This window comes from Schistocerca serialis, chromosome 2 (genome assembly GCF_023864345.2).
Source record: "Schistocerca serialis cubense isolate TAMUIC-IGC-003099 chromosome 2, iqSchSeri2.2, whole genome shotgun sequence".
Lineage (NCBI taxonomy): Eukaryota > Metazoa > Arthropoda > Insecta > Orthoptera > Acrididae > Schistocerca > Schistocerca serialis.
In genome coordinates, this window is record NC_064639.1 from 134,829,908 (window position 1) to 134,849,525 (window position 19,618).

At 41.9% G+C, this 19,618-nt stretch overlaps 1 protein-coding gene across 1 annotated transcript in view; it reads left to right on the forward strand.

Moving 5' to 3' along the window:
• Positions 1 to 19,618, forward strand: part of LOC126455781 (hemocyanin-like) — a 54,861-nt gene that overhangs the window by 22,451 nt on the left and 12,792 nt on the right. The window contains exons 6-9 of the mRNA XM_050091546.1: positions 8,148 to 8,309; positions 14,702 to 14,830; positions 15,313 to 15,465; positions 17,300 to 17,480. Of these exons, the coding sequence (XP_049947503.1) occupies positions 8,148 to 8,309; positions 14,702 to 14,830; positions 15,313 to 15,465; positions 17,300 to 17,480 (625 nt within the window). The remainder of the gene's footprint in view (positions 1 to 8,147; positions 8,310 to 14,701; positions 14,831 to 15,312; positions 15,466 to 17,299; positions 17,481 to 19,618) is intronic.

Below are 19,618 nucleotides of genomic sequence, written 5' to 3' on the forward strand. Positions count from 1 at the left end.
ATTACTGATGTACATAATTTTTTCATTTAACACTAAGAAATTACACATGTATGCATTAAATTCTAATTTCTCTTCATGCGGTTGTTAGTTAAAAATAAAATGATGTATTTCTTTTTAAACAGTTTGATCAATATTTGTTAATTAGCGTTTCCATTTGATAATAACTAAAGAATTTAAATAAAAGCAAAAAGGAGTTGGCAAGTAGCGAGATTCGACTCCAGCAGTGAACTAACATCGCGCTAGACAACCAACAGCGACTACGTTAATAAGTTACAAAAGTTCTATACTCCGTATCTTCAAACGAGAACTGCGACATACTGCTTTAAAAATTGATAGCCGTGCACTGACCTTCTAGTTCCATAAGTATGAAGAAAATCGAAGAGCCCAGAACGTAACGGCGCCTTGTTGCGCTCCCACTGTGCTTCCCGAGCAATCCTTCTGAAAGATCTCAAACTTTGCACTTATTACACCCCCAACTTCACTGATGGAACAGATTAATATTTCTGTCAGTATGCAGAGGATTTCATATTAAGGGATGCTGATAGTGAACACTCTGAGTTTCCTGTCTTGTGAACGTGTCTTCTAGACTCAGTCGGATCCTAGGTTTGAAACAATCAATGGGAAGGGTGCGGTTAAAGAGAAAAATTAACACACGTTTATTCCTCGTGCGTTGTTGTTAATTTCACTTTATACTTGGTGATCAAAAATGAAGCTAACTGTGTGAATACATAATGAAGCTTACGAAGACAGATACCACCTTCCTAATCCATGCTGCCCCCTGCTGAGAATAAGCACATAAAAAATGAGGAATCCATTTTCCTTCTCTTCGCAATTTTTACCGTAAAATTTCAGTCTACAACCAAGGAGAGCCTATGATTTTCTGTTCCATTTTCTATCTGTTTTGTCAAGAAGAATTTCGTGGTATGTTTCCCATTCCTGCCAAACTCGCAGAGAACTTTGATACATGGGTATTAAGTACTGATCCGTTTTGACTCTGACTGGAATTGGTTCCCACAAAGTAATTTATTCGAGACACTGACTTAAACGGTATATGGAAGTTGAAGTTAAAGTATGGATATGAATTTTTACATTCTACGATCGTAAGTTAATGAATATAACAGATGAAAGTGTCTGAGACATCAGTTGTGACACCAGAAAATAGATAAAACTGATGCTACATCAGATTTCTTTGTTTTCATTATTCTCTACATTTATGGAAAATATTTATCTCTTAAACTCTTTATTTTTACGATCTGAGGACGTAAAAGTAAATATTTATTGAACATATTTTAATTCCGTCCTTGGAACTACAAAAAATGCATATTTTTGTCACCATAGTAGTTGCAAAGACGGAATTAAAATACGTTCAATAAATATAAAGCAACAGACGGCAATACGACCGAACAAATGCAGAATTTAAAAGTTCGCATACAGTGTGATTTTTTCCACCGTGTACGAACTCAAGAGACTGATCGGCGAAAGAATACGGAACAAAATTGGTCTAATGAACTTACATCCGGAAATGCATGGTTTCGATGCTAGAGAACATTTATTCAATCATACTTTGTTTCAGAGACTGCGGTCTAATACGCTCTGTACCACGCAACCACAGTCACAGTATGCATGGTTACCTCCTAGAGGGTGGTATTGTTCTACATACGTCATGCCGTAGCGCCCTCTCCTGCCATAGTAATTGGTAATGTCGTGTCCGATTCACTTCTCTTGCTGACTCGCTGTGCAGTGGATGTGATACAGCGTTGTACACAATGGGTCCGTATTCGAATCCAGAGCGTGCCGACAGAGCGTTTACTTACGGAAAGGCAAATGACAACTGGCGGCGGGCAGCAAGGTTGTATCGCGAGATCTATCCCCGCCGACAACAACCAGAGGATTCAATGTCTTCGATAGTGTTTCGCCCTTTGTCTGAGACAGGACGTTCACGAAGCAGGAAGTCATGAAGGACGCACCCGAAATGCTCGGACACAAGACTTGGAGGAAAATGTGATTAACACTGTGGAAGACGACCGCCGTATCAGTACCAGGCAGTTGGCCCGCCAGTGCAGAGTAAGCCAGATGACCGTGTGGAATATTTTCCAAGACAATCGTTACTGCCGGCCGGGGTGGCCGAGCGGTTCTAGGCGCTACAGTCTGGAACCGTGCGACCGCTACGGTCGCAGGTTCGAATCCTGCCTTGGGCATGGATGTGTGTGATGTCCTTAGGTTAGATAGGTTTAAGTAGTTCTAAGTTCTAGGGGACTGATGACCTTAGAAGTTAAGTCCCATAGTGCTCAGAGCCATTTTGAACCAATCGTTACTACAATTGTCACTTACAGCGTGTGCAGGGTTTACTAGCTACAGACTTTTCACTTCGGGAGCAGTTTTGTCACTGCTTTCTTCACCAACAACCATGGTTCCCGGATTTGTGTCATCCATTCTATTCACAGATGAGGCCACCTTTACGCGAAGTGGTGTCTTCAGCTTCCATGACAGTCATCTGTGGGATGGTATGCAGAACCCCCGTGATATGGTGACAGCGAATCACCAGCATCGGTGCAGCTGGAATGCGTGGACCGGGGTAATTGGTGGCGGTATTTTGGGACCAGTCTTCCTTTCACGTCGCCTAACAGGCCGGAACTATCGGCGTTTCTTGCGGGTGGCTTTGCCTTCCCTGCTGGAGAAAGTGCCGTTGATGATTCGAAATGTTAGATGGCTGCAACACATCTCAACCCGTGCGATTCCTAGTTATGGGGCCATCTCAAAAGTATCATGCATGCAGAAACCATTCCAGATGTGGAAACACTGGAGCAACGTATTTATGTTGCCTTTGACACTGTTCCGATGCATCCTGGTCAATGTGAACGTGTGAGACAGAACATGCTAAGGAGCGTACACATATACGTTGAGGCACATGGAAACCATTTTCAATACATAATGTAACTGCGGCTGCATCGTACAGCGCTTATTAGACCGCAGTCTCTGTCACAATGTATGATTGAATAAATGGTCTCTAGCGTGGAAACCATGTATTTCCGAATGTAAGTTCATTAGAACTTCTTTGTTCCGTATCCTCTCATCGAACAATCCCTAGAGTTTGTACACGGTGGAAAAATCACCCTGTATAAAATTACAAGTTACTGTTCAACATTAGAATTTTTCTGAACTTAATAATTCGTGTTTCGCAATTAGATGAGTATATGTGGAAGACGTGAGACCGACCCTCCTACTGCCATATCAAACGCTAATTTAAGTGTTGACTTTTGCCATAAATTTCACATTAAGCACCAGAAAAATGGTTTATTGATCGTAGGTCCCACTTAGTAAGCCGTCAAATTACGTCTTACAACATTTTCAAGAGCTGGTGTCACTGACGTTAGTTCTGTTTGAGACTGCAAGGAGACAAGTGTTGCCTGAGAAGTCAAACACTGTTGTACATTTTCAAGAGCTAAAATTCATCGGCTTATGCAAGCAAGTATAAAAATAATGTTGCAATACAGTGACACAGAAAAATATTTAGTAAATAATTGAAACTTAATTATAGTGTTCATTCAAAACTTATGAAGGTGTTGAGAAAAATGCTTGGCAAACAAGCTACGTTATTTCACATCCATCTGCAGGCCTTCCGAGGTCTCTATCAAAATCACAGTAATCCAAATTTGCAATCAGAAGTTGGAGCAAGAGCAGCTAAGTAATTTGTGTTATTTACCAAACCTTTATCAAAGATATCGACTGTAAAACATTCATAATTATAGTAGCTTTCTATTTATATTAATGAACGAGGATTAATACGAAGGTACTAATACTGCTTTATTGAAGCAGTTATAGTGACTGGAGTACCCATACGAAGCAAATGTAATCAAATTAGTGTTCCTTACTCGACGAAAATTTCGGAATCTGTAATTAGGATTGCATGAAAAAGGCTGTTGCAGTTTTCCGAGCGCTGTGATACAATCAGTGCTGTTGGCCTGGCGAAATAATTTATCACCTCCTAACGCTGAAAAATTGTAAAGCAGAAATGTCCATCTGCGCGATTGTTTCATCGCAGCTGAATGCTTTTCGCTTTCCGATAAGCTTTAGGCGGCCATGACTCATAACGAATTGACGCAATCCTATATGAGCGTAAGGTTTTAAATTGTCACGTTCATTTAACGTGGAATCTGAAAACACTGCTTTGATGCGTAATGAAACTGTGAAATGACATGAGAACAGGAATAAATGTATTTCGGTACACAACAGTACATCGTACGCTCATTACGTGGCGTCATCAATATAATGGATTTTAATGTGTACAATACAACATTCCAAGTACACAGAGCTCAAGGTGAATAAAGAGAGCTTGTTTTCCGAGGCAACTACTGAGGCGATGTTTGCAAATGCATTGCTCGGTTATTACGTTGTGTGTAAGATCACACTTTTTTCCCCATTATGAGGATACTTCTGGGTACAAGTTACTGAGACAAACAAGTCGCGCGTTCATAACAAATTTAATGAAGTATGTGCTCTATTGGACGGCGTATACATCATTGTTAGTAATCTGACACATAGGTCCAGTTTCTCGTTTATCAATTAATCGTTAAACTTAGAATGTGTTTCACACTCTGAGAAATATCAGGCTTATGTACGGTTCTCTCGGTACACCGTGCGCAAACGTTAATGAGGCATGAACCGGAACGGCAGAGATCCAATCCCAACTGTAATCACCAGATTTATGTTCTGTGTGGTTTTCCTTAGTCGATTTAGGCACTTCCTCTTCTCTGTGCTACGTCCCTAACCCTTATTTCAGACGGGACATCGGTACGTAATCTTCCTTCCTTTCTAGGAGTGTGAAGCTGTGTGTGTGTGTGTGTGTGTGTGTGTGTGTGTGTGTGTGTGTGTGTGTGTGTGTCTGTGAGTGAGTGATAGGGAGAAAGAGAGAGACAGACAGATAGACGCACCTATGTGTTTTTTTGTATTTCGTTCTTAATCTTTAGGTTCTTCGGCTGGGAACTGCATTGGGGTTGGACTATCCAAGCATGTATAGCTGTCGAGGTCCTGAACTCGATGCACTGAAGAACTCCTAATAGTTATCGAATTGACCAACGATTTTGCTACATATATTGTTTTCGAGTATTATGAAATATCTCCAAGGAAACGATCTAACGACACATAACCAGCAAACAGTCAGAAAATATCTTTCTTATTAAAGACAACTAGCTCTTAATATACACGAGGTAATGAGTGCTATCGACAATGGATTGTACGGTGATTCTACATTTCTAGATTTCCAGAAGGCGTTTGACACAGTGTCTGAGAAGGAGTTTCTAATCAAATTGTCTATCTATGGAGTCTCAGTTGTATAACAGGATCCATGATTTTCTGTCAGAAAGGTCACAGTTCGCAGTAACTGACAGAAGGTCTTTGAGCGAATCAGAACTGATATCTAAGGTTCCTCAAGGAAGTGTTATAGAACCTATGCCATTGCTAATCTATACAAACGATTAAGAACGCAATCTGAGCAGCCGCCTTACATTGCTTGAAATGAAGTTATCGTTTACTGTCTAGTTAAGACACCAGAAGATCAAAACGATTTTCAAAATGACTCAATTCAGTCAGTTGACCATAGCAATACCAAATGCGAAATTCTGCACGTGAGTACAAAAAAAAATTCTTTAAATTTCGATTACACGGTGCATCACACAAATATAACTCGAATTGCCGCCAATCTATAAAAAATTTTCTGAGGAAGGTGAAACAAAGTAGTGTTTTATTGGCAAAACTCTCAGAAGATACAATTAATGTATGCAGTTTAGCAGGTACGGAAAAAATTTATCAATTTTTTTCAAAATTTGATCGATTATAGTCAAATTTGATACGCTGATTACGAATACGATATTTATTTTCGCCCCAGTCAATTATTTACATCAAAAAAATTGTTTTAAATTTTTTAAAATTTTTTTATTTTTCAATATTTTGTCGATATAGTGAATTCTGATGCGCTGATTTCGAATATAACATCCATTTTCATTTTCCCTTGACCGTCGGCGATATCTTCTGCCCGATAAGCGCGGCGCTGCCGATGACGCAACATTGCGTAATACACTAACTAATCAGTATTTTCAAATCATAGGCGGCCGCTGCCGCGGCCGCATTCCAAAAAAAAAAAAAACTCCCAACCTAACCTCAAGTGGGCTACGCTACAGATCACTTTATTTATGAAAATACAAAGTACAATCACCAACAAACTTTACATATTCACCCACAAAGCTCTCCAAGCCAGATACATTTGGAATGTATTTGTCTTGAGATACGATTGACGGAAAAACCAATGAAGTTCAAAGAAGGGCAGTTCGTTTAACTTTTTCACCAAATAGGGGAGAGAGTGTCACGGATACGGTGTGCTAATTGGGGGCATAATCATTCAAGTAGAGGCGTTTTTCATTGCGGCGAGATCTTTTAAGGAAATTTTAATCACCAGCTTTCTTCTCCGAATGTGATAATATTTTTGTGGCTCTCACACACATATGGAGAAATAGCGACCGTAATAAGAGAAATCGTTACTCACACGGAAATATTTACGTTTTCATTTAGAGCAAGTGCTATTCGAGAGTGGAGCGGTAGAGAAATAGTCTGATAGTGGTTCTGTAAACCCTATGCCAGACCTTTCATCTACATGTACATGGATACTCTGAAAATCACACTTAAGTGTCTGTCAGAGGGTTTATCGAACCACCATCACAATAATTCTCTATTATTTCACTCTCGAACAGCGCGCAGAAGAAACGAACACCAATATCTTTCCGATCGAGTTCTGATTTCCCTCATTTCATTATGATGATCGTTTCTCCCTATATAGGTCGCCGTTAACGAAATATCTTCGCATTCGGAGGAAAAAGTTGGTGATCGAAATTTCGTAGGAAGATCCGCCGCAACGAGAAACACCTTTGTTTCAATGATGTCCACCCCAAATCCTCTATCATGTGCGTGACACTCTCTCCCCTCCTTCTCCACAAAACAAAACGTGCTTCTGTTCTTTGAACTTTCTCGATGTATTGCGTTAATCCTATCTGGTAAGAATCCCAGACCACGCAGCGTTACTCCAAAAGAGGACGAACAAGCGTAGTGTTGGCAGTGTCTTTAGTAGATCTGTTGCATCTTCTAAGTGCTCTGCCTATAAATCGCACTATTTAGTTCGCCTTCCCCACAACGTTTTCTGTGTTCCTTCCAATTTTAGTTGATAGTAATTGTAGTTTCTAGGAATTTAGTTGAATTTAGGTCCATTAGATGTGGTTTATCGTGTTACCGAAGTTTGACGGATTCCTTTTAGCAATCATGTGGATGATCTCATACTTTTCGTTATTCAGAATAAGTTGCCAATTTTCACACCATATCTTTTGTAAATCCTTTTGCAGTTTGTTTTGATCTTTCTATGACTTTACTAGACGATAAACGATAACATCATCTACAAACAATCTAAGACGGCTGCTCAGATTGTCTCCCAGATCATTTATGTGGATAAGGAAGAAGAGACTGGCTAAAACACTAACTTGGGGATCGCTAGAAATCACATCTGTTATACTCGATGACTTTCCCTCAGTCACTACGAACTGTGACCTCTCTGACAGGAAATTACGAATCTAGTCACAGAACTGGATAAACCAGCAATTTGACTACAAGCCGCTTGCGAGGTACAGTGTCAAAAGCCTTCTGGCAGTATAGGACTACGAAATCAATTCGAAATTCCTTGTCAATAGCACTAAACACTTTGTGTGACTAAAGAGATAGTTGTGTTTCACAAAACCGATGTTATCTATGTCGGTGCGTCAATAGGCCGTTCTCTTCGACGTAATTCATAAAGGTTGAACACAATATACGTTCCAAAATCCTGCTGCATATCGACGTTAATGATATGAGCCTGTAATTTAGTGGATTACTCCTACAACCTTCTTTGAATAGTGGTGCAACTTTCCAGTGTTTTGGGTACGGATCTTTCGTCGAGCGAGCGGTTGTATATGGTTGTTAAGTACGGAGCATCAGGATACTCTGAAAGGAACTTACCTGGTATACAGTCTGCACCGGAAAATTTGTGATTTAAGTGTGAATTGCTGAGTGGTCATGTAGATGTAGCTGCTTTCGCCGTCGTGTGAGTTGATGTCGCTTTGCTTGTGCCGCAGCCGACGGGGGTGCAGTACCTGAACGAGACGGACGGCATCAACGTGCTGGGTGAGATCATCGAGTCGTCCAGACACAGCGTGAACCCACTGTACTACGGCCAGCTGCACAACGATGCCCACGTGCTGCTCTCCAAGATCGTCGACCCTGACCAGCGCTACGGGGTGAGTTCGCACGTCCCGTCGCCACCGCTTCTGTTTTTACATAGCTGTAATCTCGCTTCAGAGTACGTTTTATAACATATATGACTTTTTCCCTTGTCAGGGTACCCTTTTCCTCTAGCTATCTTTATAATGTAGGAGAACTAGTTTCCTTCAGCTGTATTAAAATACACTGGTGTTCAAAATTAAAGCAACACACGTAAATTTTGCAAGGCTGCGTTTATTTTTTCACAAAACGGTGTAAACAGTTGGTAGTAAAGTAGAAACAACGTAAATAATACAGAACTGCTCTGTAGGTATCAGCATGGGTTTCGAAAAAGACGATCGTGTGAAACCCAGCTCGCGCTATACGTCCACGACACTCAGAGGGCCGTAGACACTGGTACCCAGATAGATGCCATGTTTCTTGACTTCCGCAAGGCGTTTGATACAGTTCCCCACAATCGTTTAATGAACAAAGTAAGAGCATATGGATTATCAGACCAATTGTGTGATTGGATTGAAGAGTTCCTAGATAACAGCATGTCATTCTCAATGGAGAGAAGTCTTCCGAAGTAAGAGTGATTTCAGTTGTGCGGCAGGGGAGTGTCGTAGGACCGTTGCTATTCACAATATATATAAATGACCTTGTGGATAACATCGGAAGTTCACTGATGCTTTTTGCGGATGATGCTGTAGTATATCGAGAGGTTGTAACAATGGAAAATTGTACTGAAATGCAGGAGGATCTGCAACGAATTGACGTATGGCGCAGGGAATGGCAATTGAGTATCAATGTAGACAAGAGTAATGCGCTGCGAATACACAGAAACAAAAATCCTTTATCATTTAGCTACAATATATCGGGTCAGCATCCGGAAGCAGTTAATGCCAGAAATTATCTGGAAGTAGGCATTAGGAGTGATTTGAAATGGAATGGCCATATAAAATTAATCGTCAGTAAAGCAGATGCCAGACTGAGATTCATTGGAAGAATCCTAAGGAAATGCAATCCGAAAATAAAGGACGTAGGTTACAGTACACTTGTTCGCCCACTGCTTGAATACTGCTCACCGGTGTGGAATCCGTACCAGATAGGGTTGATAGAAGAGATAGAGAAGATCCAGCGGAGAGCATCGCGCTTCGTTACAGGATGATTTAGTAATCGTGAGAGCGGTGCGGAGATGATAGAGAAACTCCAGTGGAAGACTCTGCAAGAGAGACGCTCAGTAGCTCGGTACGGGCTTTTGTTGAAGTTTCGAGAACATACCTTCACCGAGGAGTCAAGCAATATATTGCTCCCTCCTACGTATATCTCGCGAAGACACCATGAGGATAAAATAAGAGCGAGATTAGAGCCCACACAGAGACATACCGACAATCTATATTTCCACGAACAGTACGACACTGGAATAGAAGGGAGTGCCGATAGAGGTACTCAAAGTGCCCTCCGCCACACACCGTCAGGTGGTTTGCGGAGTATGGATGTAGATGTAGATGAACTTGACAACTACAGCATGTATAACGGTAGACATTGTTCGTTTTTTCCAACTTAACGTGTTTGCGCACACATTTCGACAACTCGTTAATCTGCTCAGTATGGAGTGTGACCACGTCTGGCACCAATACAAGCCTGACGACGAAGCGGCATGCTGTGAGTTAAGTCATGTCTCATGTTGGGGTGCTAAGGCTCAATATTCCTGCAGAGCGCATTCTTGGAGAGTGGATGGTGAATGCTGACGTGATGCAAGCTGTCTCCCTAGCGCATCCCAGACATACTGTATGGAATTTAAATCGCGAGAGTGGGCAGACCATGCAATGCGTGCAGTATCTTCCGTTTCCAAGGAAACATCAACCACGCCTGCTCTGTGAGATCGACCATTATCGTCCATCAATACGAAATCTGGGCCCACAGCGTCTCGCAACAACCGCTTTACGACCCAATATTTCGTCACGATACCTGACAGCAGTTGAACCCTTGCCGATTCACCCGTACAATTTAATTAAGAGATGTTCGAGTGGTCAACATAATCCCTGCCCATATCATTGGGGATCATCCTCGATATCGGTCTCTTTCCACAACGTTTGGCTCCCAAAATCGTGTTTCACGTTCCCTCCAGATACGAATCCATTGAGAATCACTCTCCAGACTAAATCGGGACTAATCTGTGAAAGCAACATTGGCCCTCTCTTCGACCACACGGGTGGCATGTTGTTGACTTCACTCTAGTTGCTGCCTTCTGTCAGAAGTAGACATACAGCAGGTGTCCAACAATAAAGGTCCCTCTGCCGAAACCTTCTCTAGACTCTTTGCCTCGATACAACACATCCAGTGGATGTTGTGAGATCAGGTGCAAGTTGCCGTGCAGTACTCTGGCGGTACCGTCGTGCCCTTATAGCCAAATAACGATCCTCTCTTCTGAAGTCACACGATGTTGGCCCTGCCCTGGTCTTCGGGGTAGAATTTCGGTCTGTATTCACTGTCGCCACATCGGACAAATAACAGAACAATTCACACCAAGCCATCGCGCCATATCAGTGCGCGACTGTCCTGCTTCCTTTCCTTCTCTGGCCCTCCACCGCAGAGAGTCAGGCAAACATCTTCTCTGTGCCATACTACAACGTTTGTGATTGTGTACACGAGGATTGTGGATGTGGGGCTACCCGGCAAATACTATATCGTTTCATAGGCGCCCTGACATCACCGTTGCCATGGTTGCCCATTGACCGAAATGTTTTCCTCCGTGCAGATCACGATCGTACAGACATCTGGTTGACAGTTTGTACGATTATATCGTGAATTGGACACAGGACGAAGAAACCCGTTTGTTGCTTTAATTTTTGATACCAGGCTATACTACGGCTATTACACCTTTTCTTAGTTCGCTGTTTGCCTTGCTCGATTTCATTTATTCTAAATGACTAGTCCGCCTGCTGACAATGCTACACATAATGTATTGAAATGGATGTTGGCAGGATAAGATGCTGCACCAAGAAGAAATCGATAGATAAACTATGAAATTTGTCACATATTTATGAATTCCTAGCAGAGTTCAATGCACCGTTCTACCCGAAATCGGCAGATATAAAAGAAATTGTTAGAGTTGCACAGGGCAGTATTACACTGAGATAACAAAAGTCATGGGAATGCGGAACGGACATATACAGATGGCTCTGGTATTACGTACACAAGCTTTAAAAAGATAGTGCACTAGCGCAGCTGTCATTCCTACTCAGATGACTGATGTGAATAGGTTTATGCACTGATTATGGCCGCAAGACGGGAATTAACAGACTGAATGCGGAATGGTAGTTGGAGCTAGACACATTGGACATTCCATTTGGGAAACCGTCAGGAAATTCAATATTTCAGTATCCACAGTGCCAGGGCTATGTGGAGAATACCAAATGTCAGGCATTACCGACGGTCTTCACTTAAGTACCGACAGCAGCGGCCTTTTCGTAGAGCTGTCAGTGCTAATAGACAAGCAACACTGGGTGAAATAACCGCAGAAATCCATGTGGGACGTACGACGAACCTATCCGTTAGGACAGAGCGGCGAAACGTGGCATTAATGGGCTATGGCAGCAGGTGGCCGACAAGAGTGCCTTCTCTAACAGCACATCGCCAGTGGTATTTTTGCTGAGCTCGTGACCATATCGGTTGGACCCTAGATGACGGGAAAACCGTTTTCTGCTCAGATGAGTCCCGATTTCAGTTGATAAGATCTGATGGTAGGGTTCGAGTGTGGCGCAGACCACACGAAGCCATGGAACCAAGTTGTGTCAACAACTCACTGTGCCAGCTCGTGGTGGCTCCATAATGGTGTGGGTTGTGTTTAAATGGAATTTAAAGGGTTCTTTGGTCCAACTGAACCGATCACTGGTCGGAAATGGTTGCGTACGCCTACTTGGAGACCATTTCCAGCCATTCACGGACTTCGTTTTCCCAAAAAACGGGCATTTTTTTATGGGTGACAATGCACCATGTCACCGGGCCGCAATTGTCCGCGACTGGTTCCAAGAATATTATGGACAATTCGAGCGAAGAATATGGCCGCACAGATCGTCCGTCATGAATCCCATCAAACATTTATGGTGCATAATCGAGAGGTCAGTTCGTGCGCAAAGTGCTGCACCGGCAACACTTTCGCAATTACGGACAGCTATAGAGGCAGAATGGCTCACTACTATTGCAGGGGACTTCCAAAGATTTGTTGTGTCCACACCACGTTGAGTTCCTGCAGTACGCTGGCAAAAAGTAGGTCCGACACGATATTAGAAGGTATCCCACGACTTCTGTCACCACAGTGTTCTGTATTCTGTTCAAGATTTAAATCACTGTTCCGGTGACTCAAGTTAGAAGCACGTTAAGGCTGCTCGCGGATGGTTCTGCTGTCTGTAGGAACGCAGATCTATATGATATCGATGCTTAATACAGCGACTGTACAGACATTCAGTGCAAACAAATGGGGCACTGAGGACCATAAGGGACCAAGGCACACCGTCGTCGATTTTGAGACTGTAGCATGTATGCACGATCCTCACATCTGCTGATCTTGCAGTGAACCAGCTTTATCAGTGCGGCACCCATATACTGCATGTACGAACATTAGCGAAAAGCTGCCGCAGCGATTTCTTTGATATTCTCTTCCATAAGGACCCAAAGCACAAATTATCATTCTTGTAGGTATGCTAATTAGCTACTCTGTGAAGGAAAATTACATGCTTTGGCTCTGTTGTGAATGTATTACATATCTAATGAGAATAACAATCATAATAAGCCTTAACTACATTATCAAACTGTAACGATCCATGGTGGGTAATGACGTCTATCTGTTACTAGAAAGCTCTGACGATATCCCTGAAGAAAATCCGAAATTTTGCTGGTGGAGTTTGGGTCACAATGCATTTGCGACTGTGTTTATTATTGTTCGATGTATTAGCGGTGTTACTTGGTCATGTACCATTCTTTATGCACTAGTATTTAATATACATGCTTATCTTTACCAATAAATACTGGTCATTGCAACTAACTGTGGTGTTTCGGTACTTCTTCTGCACTGTATAAAGGGTTTTTAATTCTGAAGGTGAGGGGACGGGGAAGGGGTTCAAATGGCTCTGAGCACTATAGGACTCAACTTTTGAGGTCATCAGTCCCCTAGAACTTAGAACTAATTAAACCTAACTAACCTAAGGACATCACACACATCCATGCCCGAGGCAGGATTCGAACCTGCGATCGTAGCGGTCTCGCGGTTCCAGACTGTAGCGCCTAGAACCGCACGGCCACTCCGGCTGGCACGGGGAAAGGGGGGGGGGGCATAAAATTCCGGGGGCGAAACGAACAAAAGGCTACTTACAACTTGTATAGCAGCCAGACGGTAGTTATAAGAGTCGAGGGTCATGAAAGGAAAGCAATACTGAGACGGGGCTATGTTATTCAGTTTGTGCATTGAGCAAGCAATTGAGCAAAAAGGAGAAATTTCGATAGATTAAAGTTCAGGGATAAAAATAAAAGGCTTAAGATCTGTGGATGACTTCGTAATTCTGTCAGAGACAGCAAATGACTTGAATGCGCTGTTGAACTGAGTGAGTAGAATCATTAAGAAAGATAATAGGATGAACACAACAAAAGTAAAACAAGAGTAATGGAATGTAGTAGAATTAAATAAGCGATGTTACGAAAATTAGCTTAGGAAATGAGACGCGAAAAGTAGTAAATGTGTTTTAGTATTTAGGTATTTGCCGAAGTAGGCAAGCCGTAAAATGCACTCTGTTAACAGCAAGAAAAGCAATTTTGTAAAAAAGGGATTTTTTAACATCTAATGCGAATGTGTCTGACGTGTTGCCTCAACCAGAAGTGAAACATTTACCATAAGCAGTTCAGATAAGAAGAGAATAGAAACTTTTAAACATATTACTACAGAAAAATGCCTAAGATTAAATGGTTTGATAGAATAATCAATGAGGAGGCACTGAACAGAAACGGGGAAAAGTAAATGAATGGCACATCTTACTAGAGGAACGATCAGCTGACAGGACCCATCCTGGGGTATCAAGGAATAGTTAACTTGGTAATGGAGGAAATGTGTGCGGGAAGAGGCAGAATGAAAAATTGCTGAGACAGACCTAGGCATGAACACTGTAAGGGAGTTCAAATGGACCTAGGTTGCAGCAGTTATACACAGATGAAGAAGTTTGAGGACGATAGAGTGGCAGGGAGCGCTACGTCAAACCAGTCTCGAGCCGAAGACCGCAAAAACAGCTACATACTTGTTACTGAACTGAACTTTTCTAAAAATCTGAAATTATGACTCAAATACGTTTGATCCTTATTCTGTGGAAAGCGTGCTATAAACGCCATAGTTAAGTTTGTGTGTTTACAAGTGGAGTAACTCTTGTCGTATCGACAGATGCCGCCCGGCGTGATGGAGCACTTCGAAACAGCCACCAGGGACCCCGCCTTCTTCCGGCTACACAAGCACATCGACAACCTGTTCTACGAGCACAAGAACCGCCTGCAGCCCTACAGGCGAGAAGAGGTAAGGCTGCCCCCACTTAGTCGTCAGCTCTCCTCCGCACATCACGGGTTGTTTGTAATCCTTCAAATGATTGGATAAAATTTACAGAAGTGGTAATACGAGAAATTGATATTGCAGTTTTTGGAGTGTAACTTGATAACAATTGATTTTCTTCGTGTACCAAGTAAGTGTTTGTAAATTTGTACAGTCTGGGCTTTGTAAACCTGTCGCCCGTGATCCTAAGCATGCAGTCCTGTTTCACAGCCGAGCCTGTAATTACAGTGAGTTCTTCCTTGTTTATTTTGGTTCTCCTTCCCTGTGTTTGTTTATTTAGCTACGTCATCTAAATTTCAACCTTTAACTCTATCAATTCTCCAGCCACCCTCTGCGTAAAATTTATTCGTGTGGTCCACGACAGCATTTCGTACATTGCAAAATATGAAAGATAACACTTCGCCACAACCTTCAGGACCTGCTGCCACTCTTTGCTCTTTGCGTTTCAGCTGAACTTCCCAGGCGTGCAAGTGGAAGCGGTCAAGGTGGTGGGCACGTGCAAGGCCAGCGTCCCCAACCTGCTGGTCACCTACTTCGACGAGACTCACGTCGATCTCGGCAACGCTGTGGAGTCCGACTACAAGACGGAAGTCAACATCAAGGTGCGTAAACTGAGAAGAGCTGCTGCAGATAGTTGCGCCTGTTTGCCCAACAACAGGCCTTCGATTTTCGGATTCTCTTAGACGATTGAAATGAAAGTGAGCTAAGTTTTCAACAGTGGAGTTATGCAAGCAGAGGAAGGCCCGAACACAACTTACGTACACTAGCTTAAAGTCGACTGATTTTTTTTTAGGGATTATCTTGCGCGTTAAGGCAAACTATTCTACCCGTTTAGCTTCGACCATTCTGAATATGAATGATATGTACACTGTACTCGTGGATCACCAGAGTCCCATCATAGACCACGGGTCTCCAACCCGCGGCCCGCATGCGGTCCAAGAAGGGAGCGTTTATCAAACGGGCGGTATAAAAAGAAAAATCCCGTTTATATAAAGTTATGAAAGTAATAAAATCTTGTACATGGAAGTTCAATTTAATTCCATCTTGCTTCGTTTAGAGTATAGAGTCATAAATTAATAAATTCTAAATTACTTAAATGTATTAATTGTGTATCGGCATTCCCTTTAACGCGTTGCTGATTTCTCCTGCTGATGACGCTTGGACAAAACGATACCTGTCAGATGTGGCTGCAGTGCTCAATGCCAGTAAATGATCATTGTTGAACATCTCTTAAACTTAACTTGCAATTTCCCGCCCGGTTAGCCGCGCGGTCTAACGCATGACATTCCGGATTGAGAAGGAACGCCTGGTCCCCGGCACGAATCCGCCCGGCGGATTAGTGTCGAGGTTGGATGGTTTTTAGGCAGTTTTCCATCTTATTCCGCCTCAGCTATACTATGTCGGCGATTGCTGCGCAAACAAGTTCTCCACGTACGTGTACACCACCTCTTACTCTACCACACAAACAGATGGGTTACACTCGTCTGGTGTGAGACGTTCCCTTGGGTATCCACCCGCGGCTGAACACACAATAACCCTGAAAGAGTTTCTAGGCCCCCAGTTAACATACAATACAATACAGTAACCTGCAATTTCAATTACAGCGCCTCAGAAATGTTTTGGAGTACTTGGAGAAACAAATTTCGTCTGGTATTTTAAACCGATAAGATTATAGGCAATTATCGAGGCCAGGAAACATTACGTTACACGTGTAAAGCTGTTGTATACACGCACTGTCATCGTATGTTTGACTTAGGGCTGACTGGTTTATGTACCATTTTCTTAATCGTAAGAAGGTACTGTCAGTTCTTGTTCCACCACCTTGCTCTGGCTATTTCAGTTTTTATGGCATTCATTAATGGTGTAGATGTGGGCTCAATGTTACATTTTGCCCCATTATTTAATGACCATTTCAGTACCAAGTCCCGAAAATACTCCTGCTGGACATATTAAAAAAGTATTCTAGACATCCTCGAAGGAAGCAAATCCATCACTTCCCAGTTTCTGGACTTCATCAAACACGTGGGATTTGCATGGAAAGCTAATGAGACATATCGGTGCACTTTACACCTGAGCTTCATCCTAACTAATTCCTCAGTACTATGAGTAAGAGTGTATGAAAGCTGTAAGTATGATTTTATGTGTGTACTGTTCTAGTAGTAATACATATAAGCAGACGTGCTTAGTTCAGTTTCATTTCGCTCACCTCTGCAGTGCTTCAACTTAGTATAAACAGTTCAACTGAGTGGATGGCATCTTGAACGGAGGCCCTACAGATTTCTTTCTCATAGCAGCATCCTCCTACCCCCAATAGTCCTTAAAAATCACCTGTATGTCCGCTTCAGAAGGATTTTCCTTCTCCATTACGCAACTCGACCTATGCCTCTAAGCGGAGTAGCAGCTATCATCCTAGTGATGTAACCCTTTGGATCGCAGGCTGTGGTGAACCGCCTGAACCACGAACCGTTCCGCTACGTCATCACCGTGAGGTCAGACCGCGAGGTGAATGGTCTGGTGCGCATCTTCCTGGCGCCTAAGCTCAACTGGTTCGGCCAACAGGTGCCGCTCAAAGACCTCCGCTGGAGCACCATCGAGCTCGACAAGTTCCCCGTCAAGTGTGAGTATCTGCTCTGCCTGCCTGCATAGTTACACAGTGGAGTAATTAGTTCAGAACAACCGCGGCGCCTGCCATTGGCCGTTTCCGTCATTAGCGCAGTTTTGTAATAGGAGAAAAAAATTCTTGAGATTTCTCTATTTGTCTGCAGGTTGTTCTATACGTGTGACGCAAATGGTTAGTCATCAAGACTAATTTTTACTAAGTTAACACATTTTCAAGATGATGCATGTGGCAGATTTTGGTTTTTACAGTGGGTTATAACAGTCCACTCGTATTAAATTTCTGAGTACGAATAAAACTGATTTGACATATGATAAATTACGCTCTTTACATGACTCTATCTGTTGTCAGTTTTTAATATAGGTAGAGTTTTATTCTTGGAATTGCAGTATTTGAGTACATACTGTTTGACAAATAACCTGTTGATGTTACTCAAATGGTTAGTCATCAAGATAGATTTTTACTGTTTCAACATACTTTGGAGATAAGTACGATTTGTTGATCTAATTACCATTGGTTCAGCAATTCCAGTAACCTATGTCTTCACACTTCTTACTTTTACTGTACGTTAACAGGATAATTTATATTGTGAATGTTTTCTACCTCGTCAGAAAGTTATACAGCGCTGGAAAAGCTTATGGACAGGATATGTAATATCTTGGATGAGCCACAGAATTACAAGATCTCACCTTATCCTGCCACTAACTTTAAGTGCATGACTGTTGTTGCACCATTTTTATGTTAGGTCTCGTTTTTGTTTTATTCTGTACTATAATTTGTACAATACCATAATTTACACAGTGTGACGTTTTCAGTCTTTAAATAGTGATCTGGTCAACTTAGACCTTAATGTATGCTTTCCATTATACCTTTTTCTGTGTGTTAGAATGACATGATTGTTATAAAAATATTAGTAAGCTACATGACGATAGTGGAGATAAGATTTAGCTTTCATTACGTTATTTGTTAGATTTTGTAACTGATTAATGTACGTATCGATATGTCTTCATAGGTATATTTTCAACATAACGAAATCTTTGGGCCCTGATACCAAGTCAATTTGCATTTGTTGTTGTCATCTCATATGACTAGGACGTTTGCCGCACTTGTAAACGCTAAGAATGAGTTTTTCATTTCTTGTTTTACGTGGATTAAAATATTGTGTGTTTTTTGTTTCAGTATTAATGACAAATGAAATGTTTTAAGTGATTTTCGTAAGTATATTATTATGTGATTTCTAGGCACCAATTTGCGTTGTCTTAATGTGGTTCTATAAATTGCAATGTTCTGTTGTTAGGTACCAGATGATGGCTTACGCCCGAAACCGGCATTACTAACACAATCCAGTTAATGCAGTTCAGTGTCATGAAAAAAGAGGAACGGCAAAAAAAGGGAAGTTATAGAGAGTGAACTATGAGGGAAAAGTAGAAGAAGAAGGGAAAAGAAAGGATTGGAGGAAACTAAAAAGGGGGATGGGTAGGTAAACACAGAGCTATTTACAGGAACATCCGAAATTTAAGAAGATAACTCTATGATAACTGAAGGACCTACAGAAAAATGATACATATCAGTAGGTGGAGCATCTCACCAAACATCCATTCGTAATACGACAACGACGTAGCTACACTAGGGCGCAGACATATCATCTGCTACATATTGTCGCATCAAATTATTTCACGCTTACAGAGAGGTAACTCAGTTAATACATTTCCAAAGCAGACTGTTGCGCCTTCTCGAGCAATTCGCATCAGCTACTGCAAAGAACTGAACGCACGTGTTGGCGTTTCCCGTGTCACAAACGGTACTCAGGACATATAACGTCAGTAGAATACTTGTAAGTATTCTCTACCCATTGAAATGTGCCTGTCTTTTGTACGTCTTGTACTTAACACATAATCTTCTTCTGAAACACTGGAGGTACTTAACGAATAATCCCGTAGAAGGATTTAATGACGAGATTCGGACTGGACTGTGATGAGCAACAGAACTATGGTAAATCCACTTGGCACACAGAACTTCATTTCTTATTATTGGCTACTAAATACAGCTATTTGCATTATTCGAAGTAAGCGATCACAGTGGAACAGAAAAGAGTGTATTTCGCGTGTATTGTTTCATGCTAAGACAATAGTCTAAGA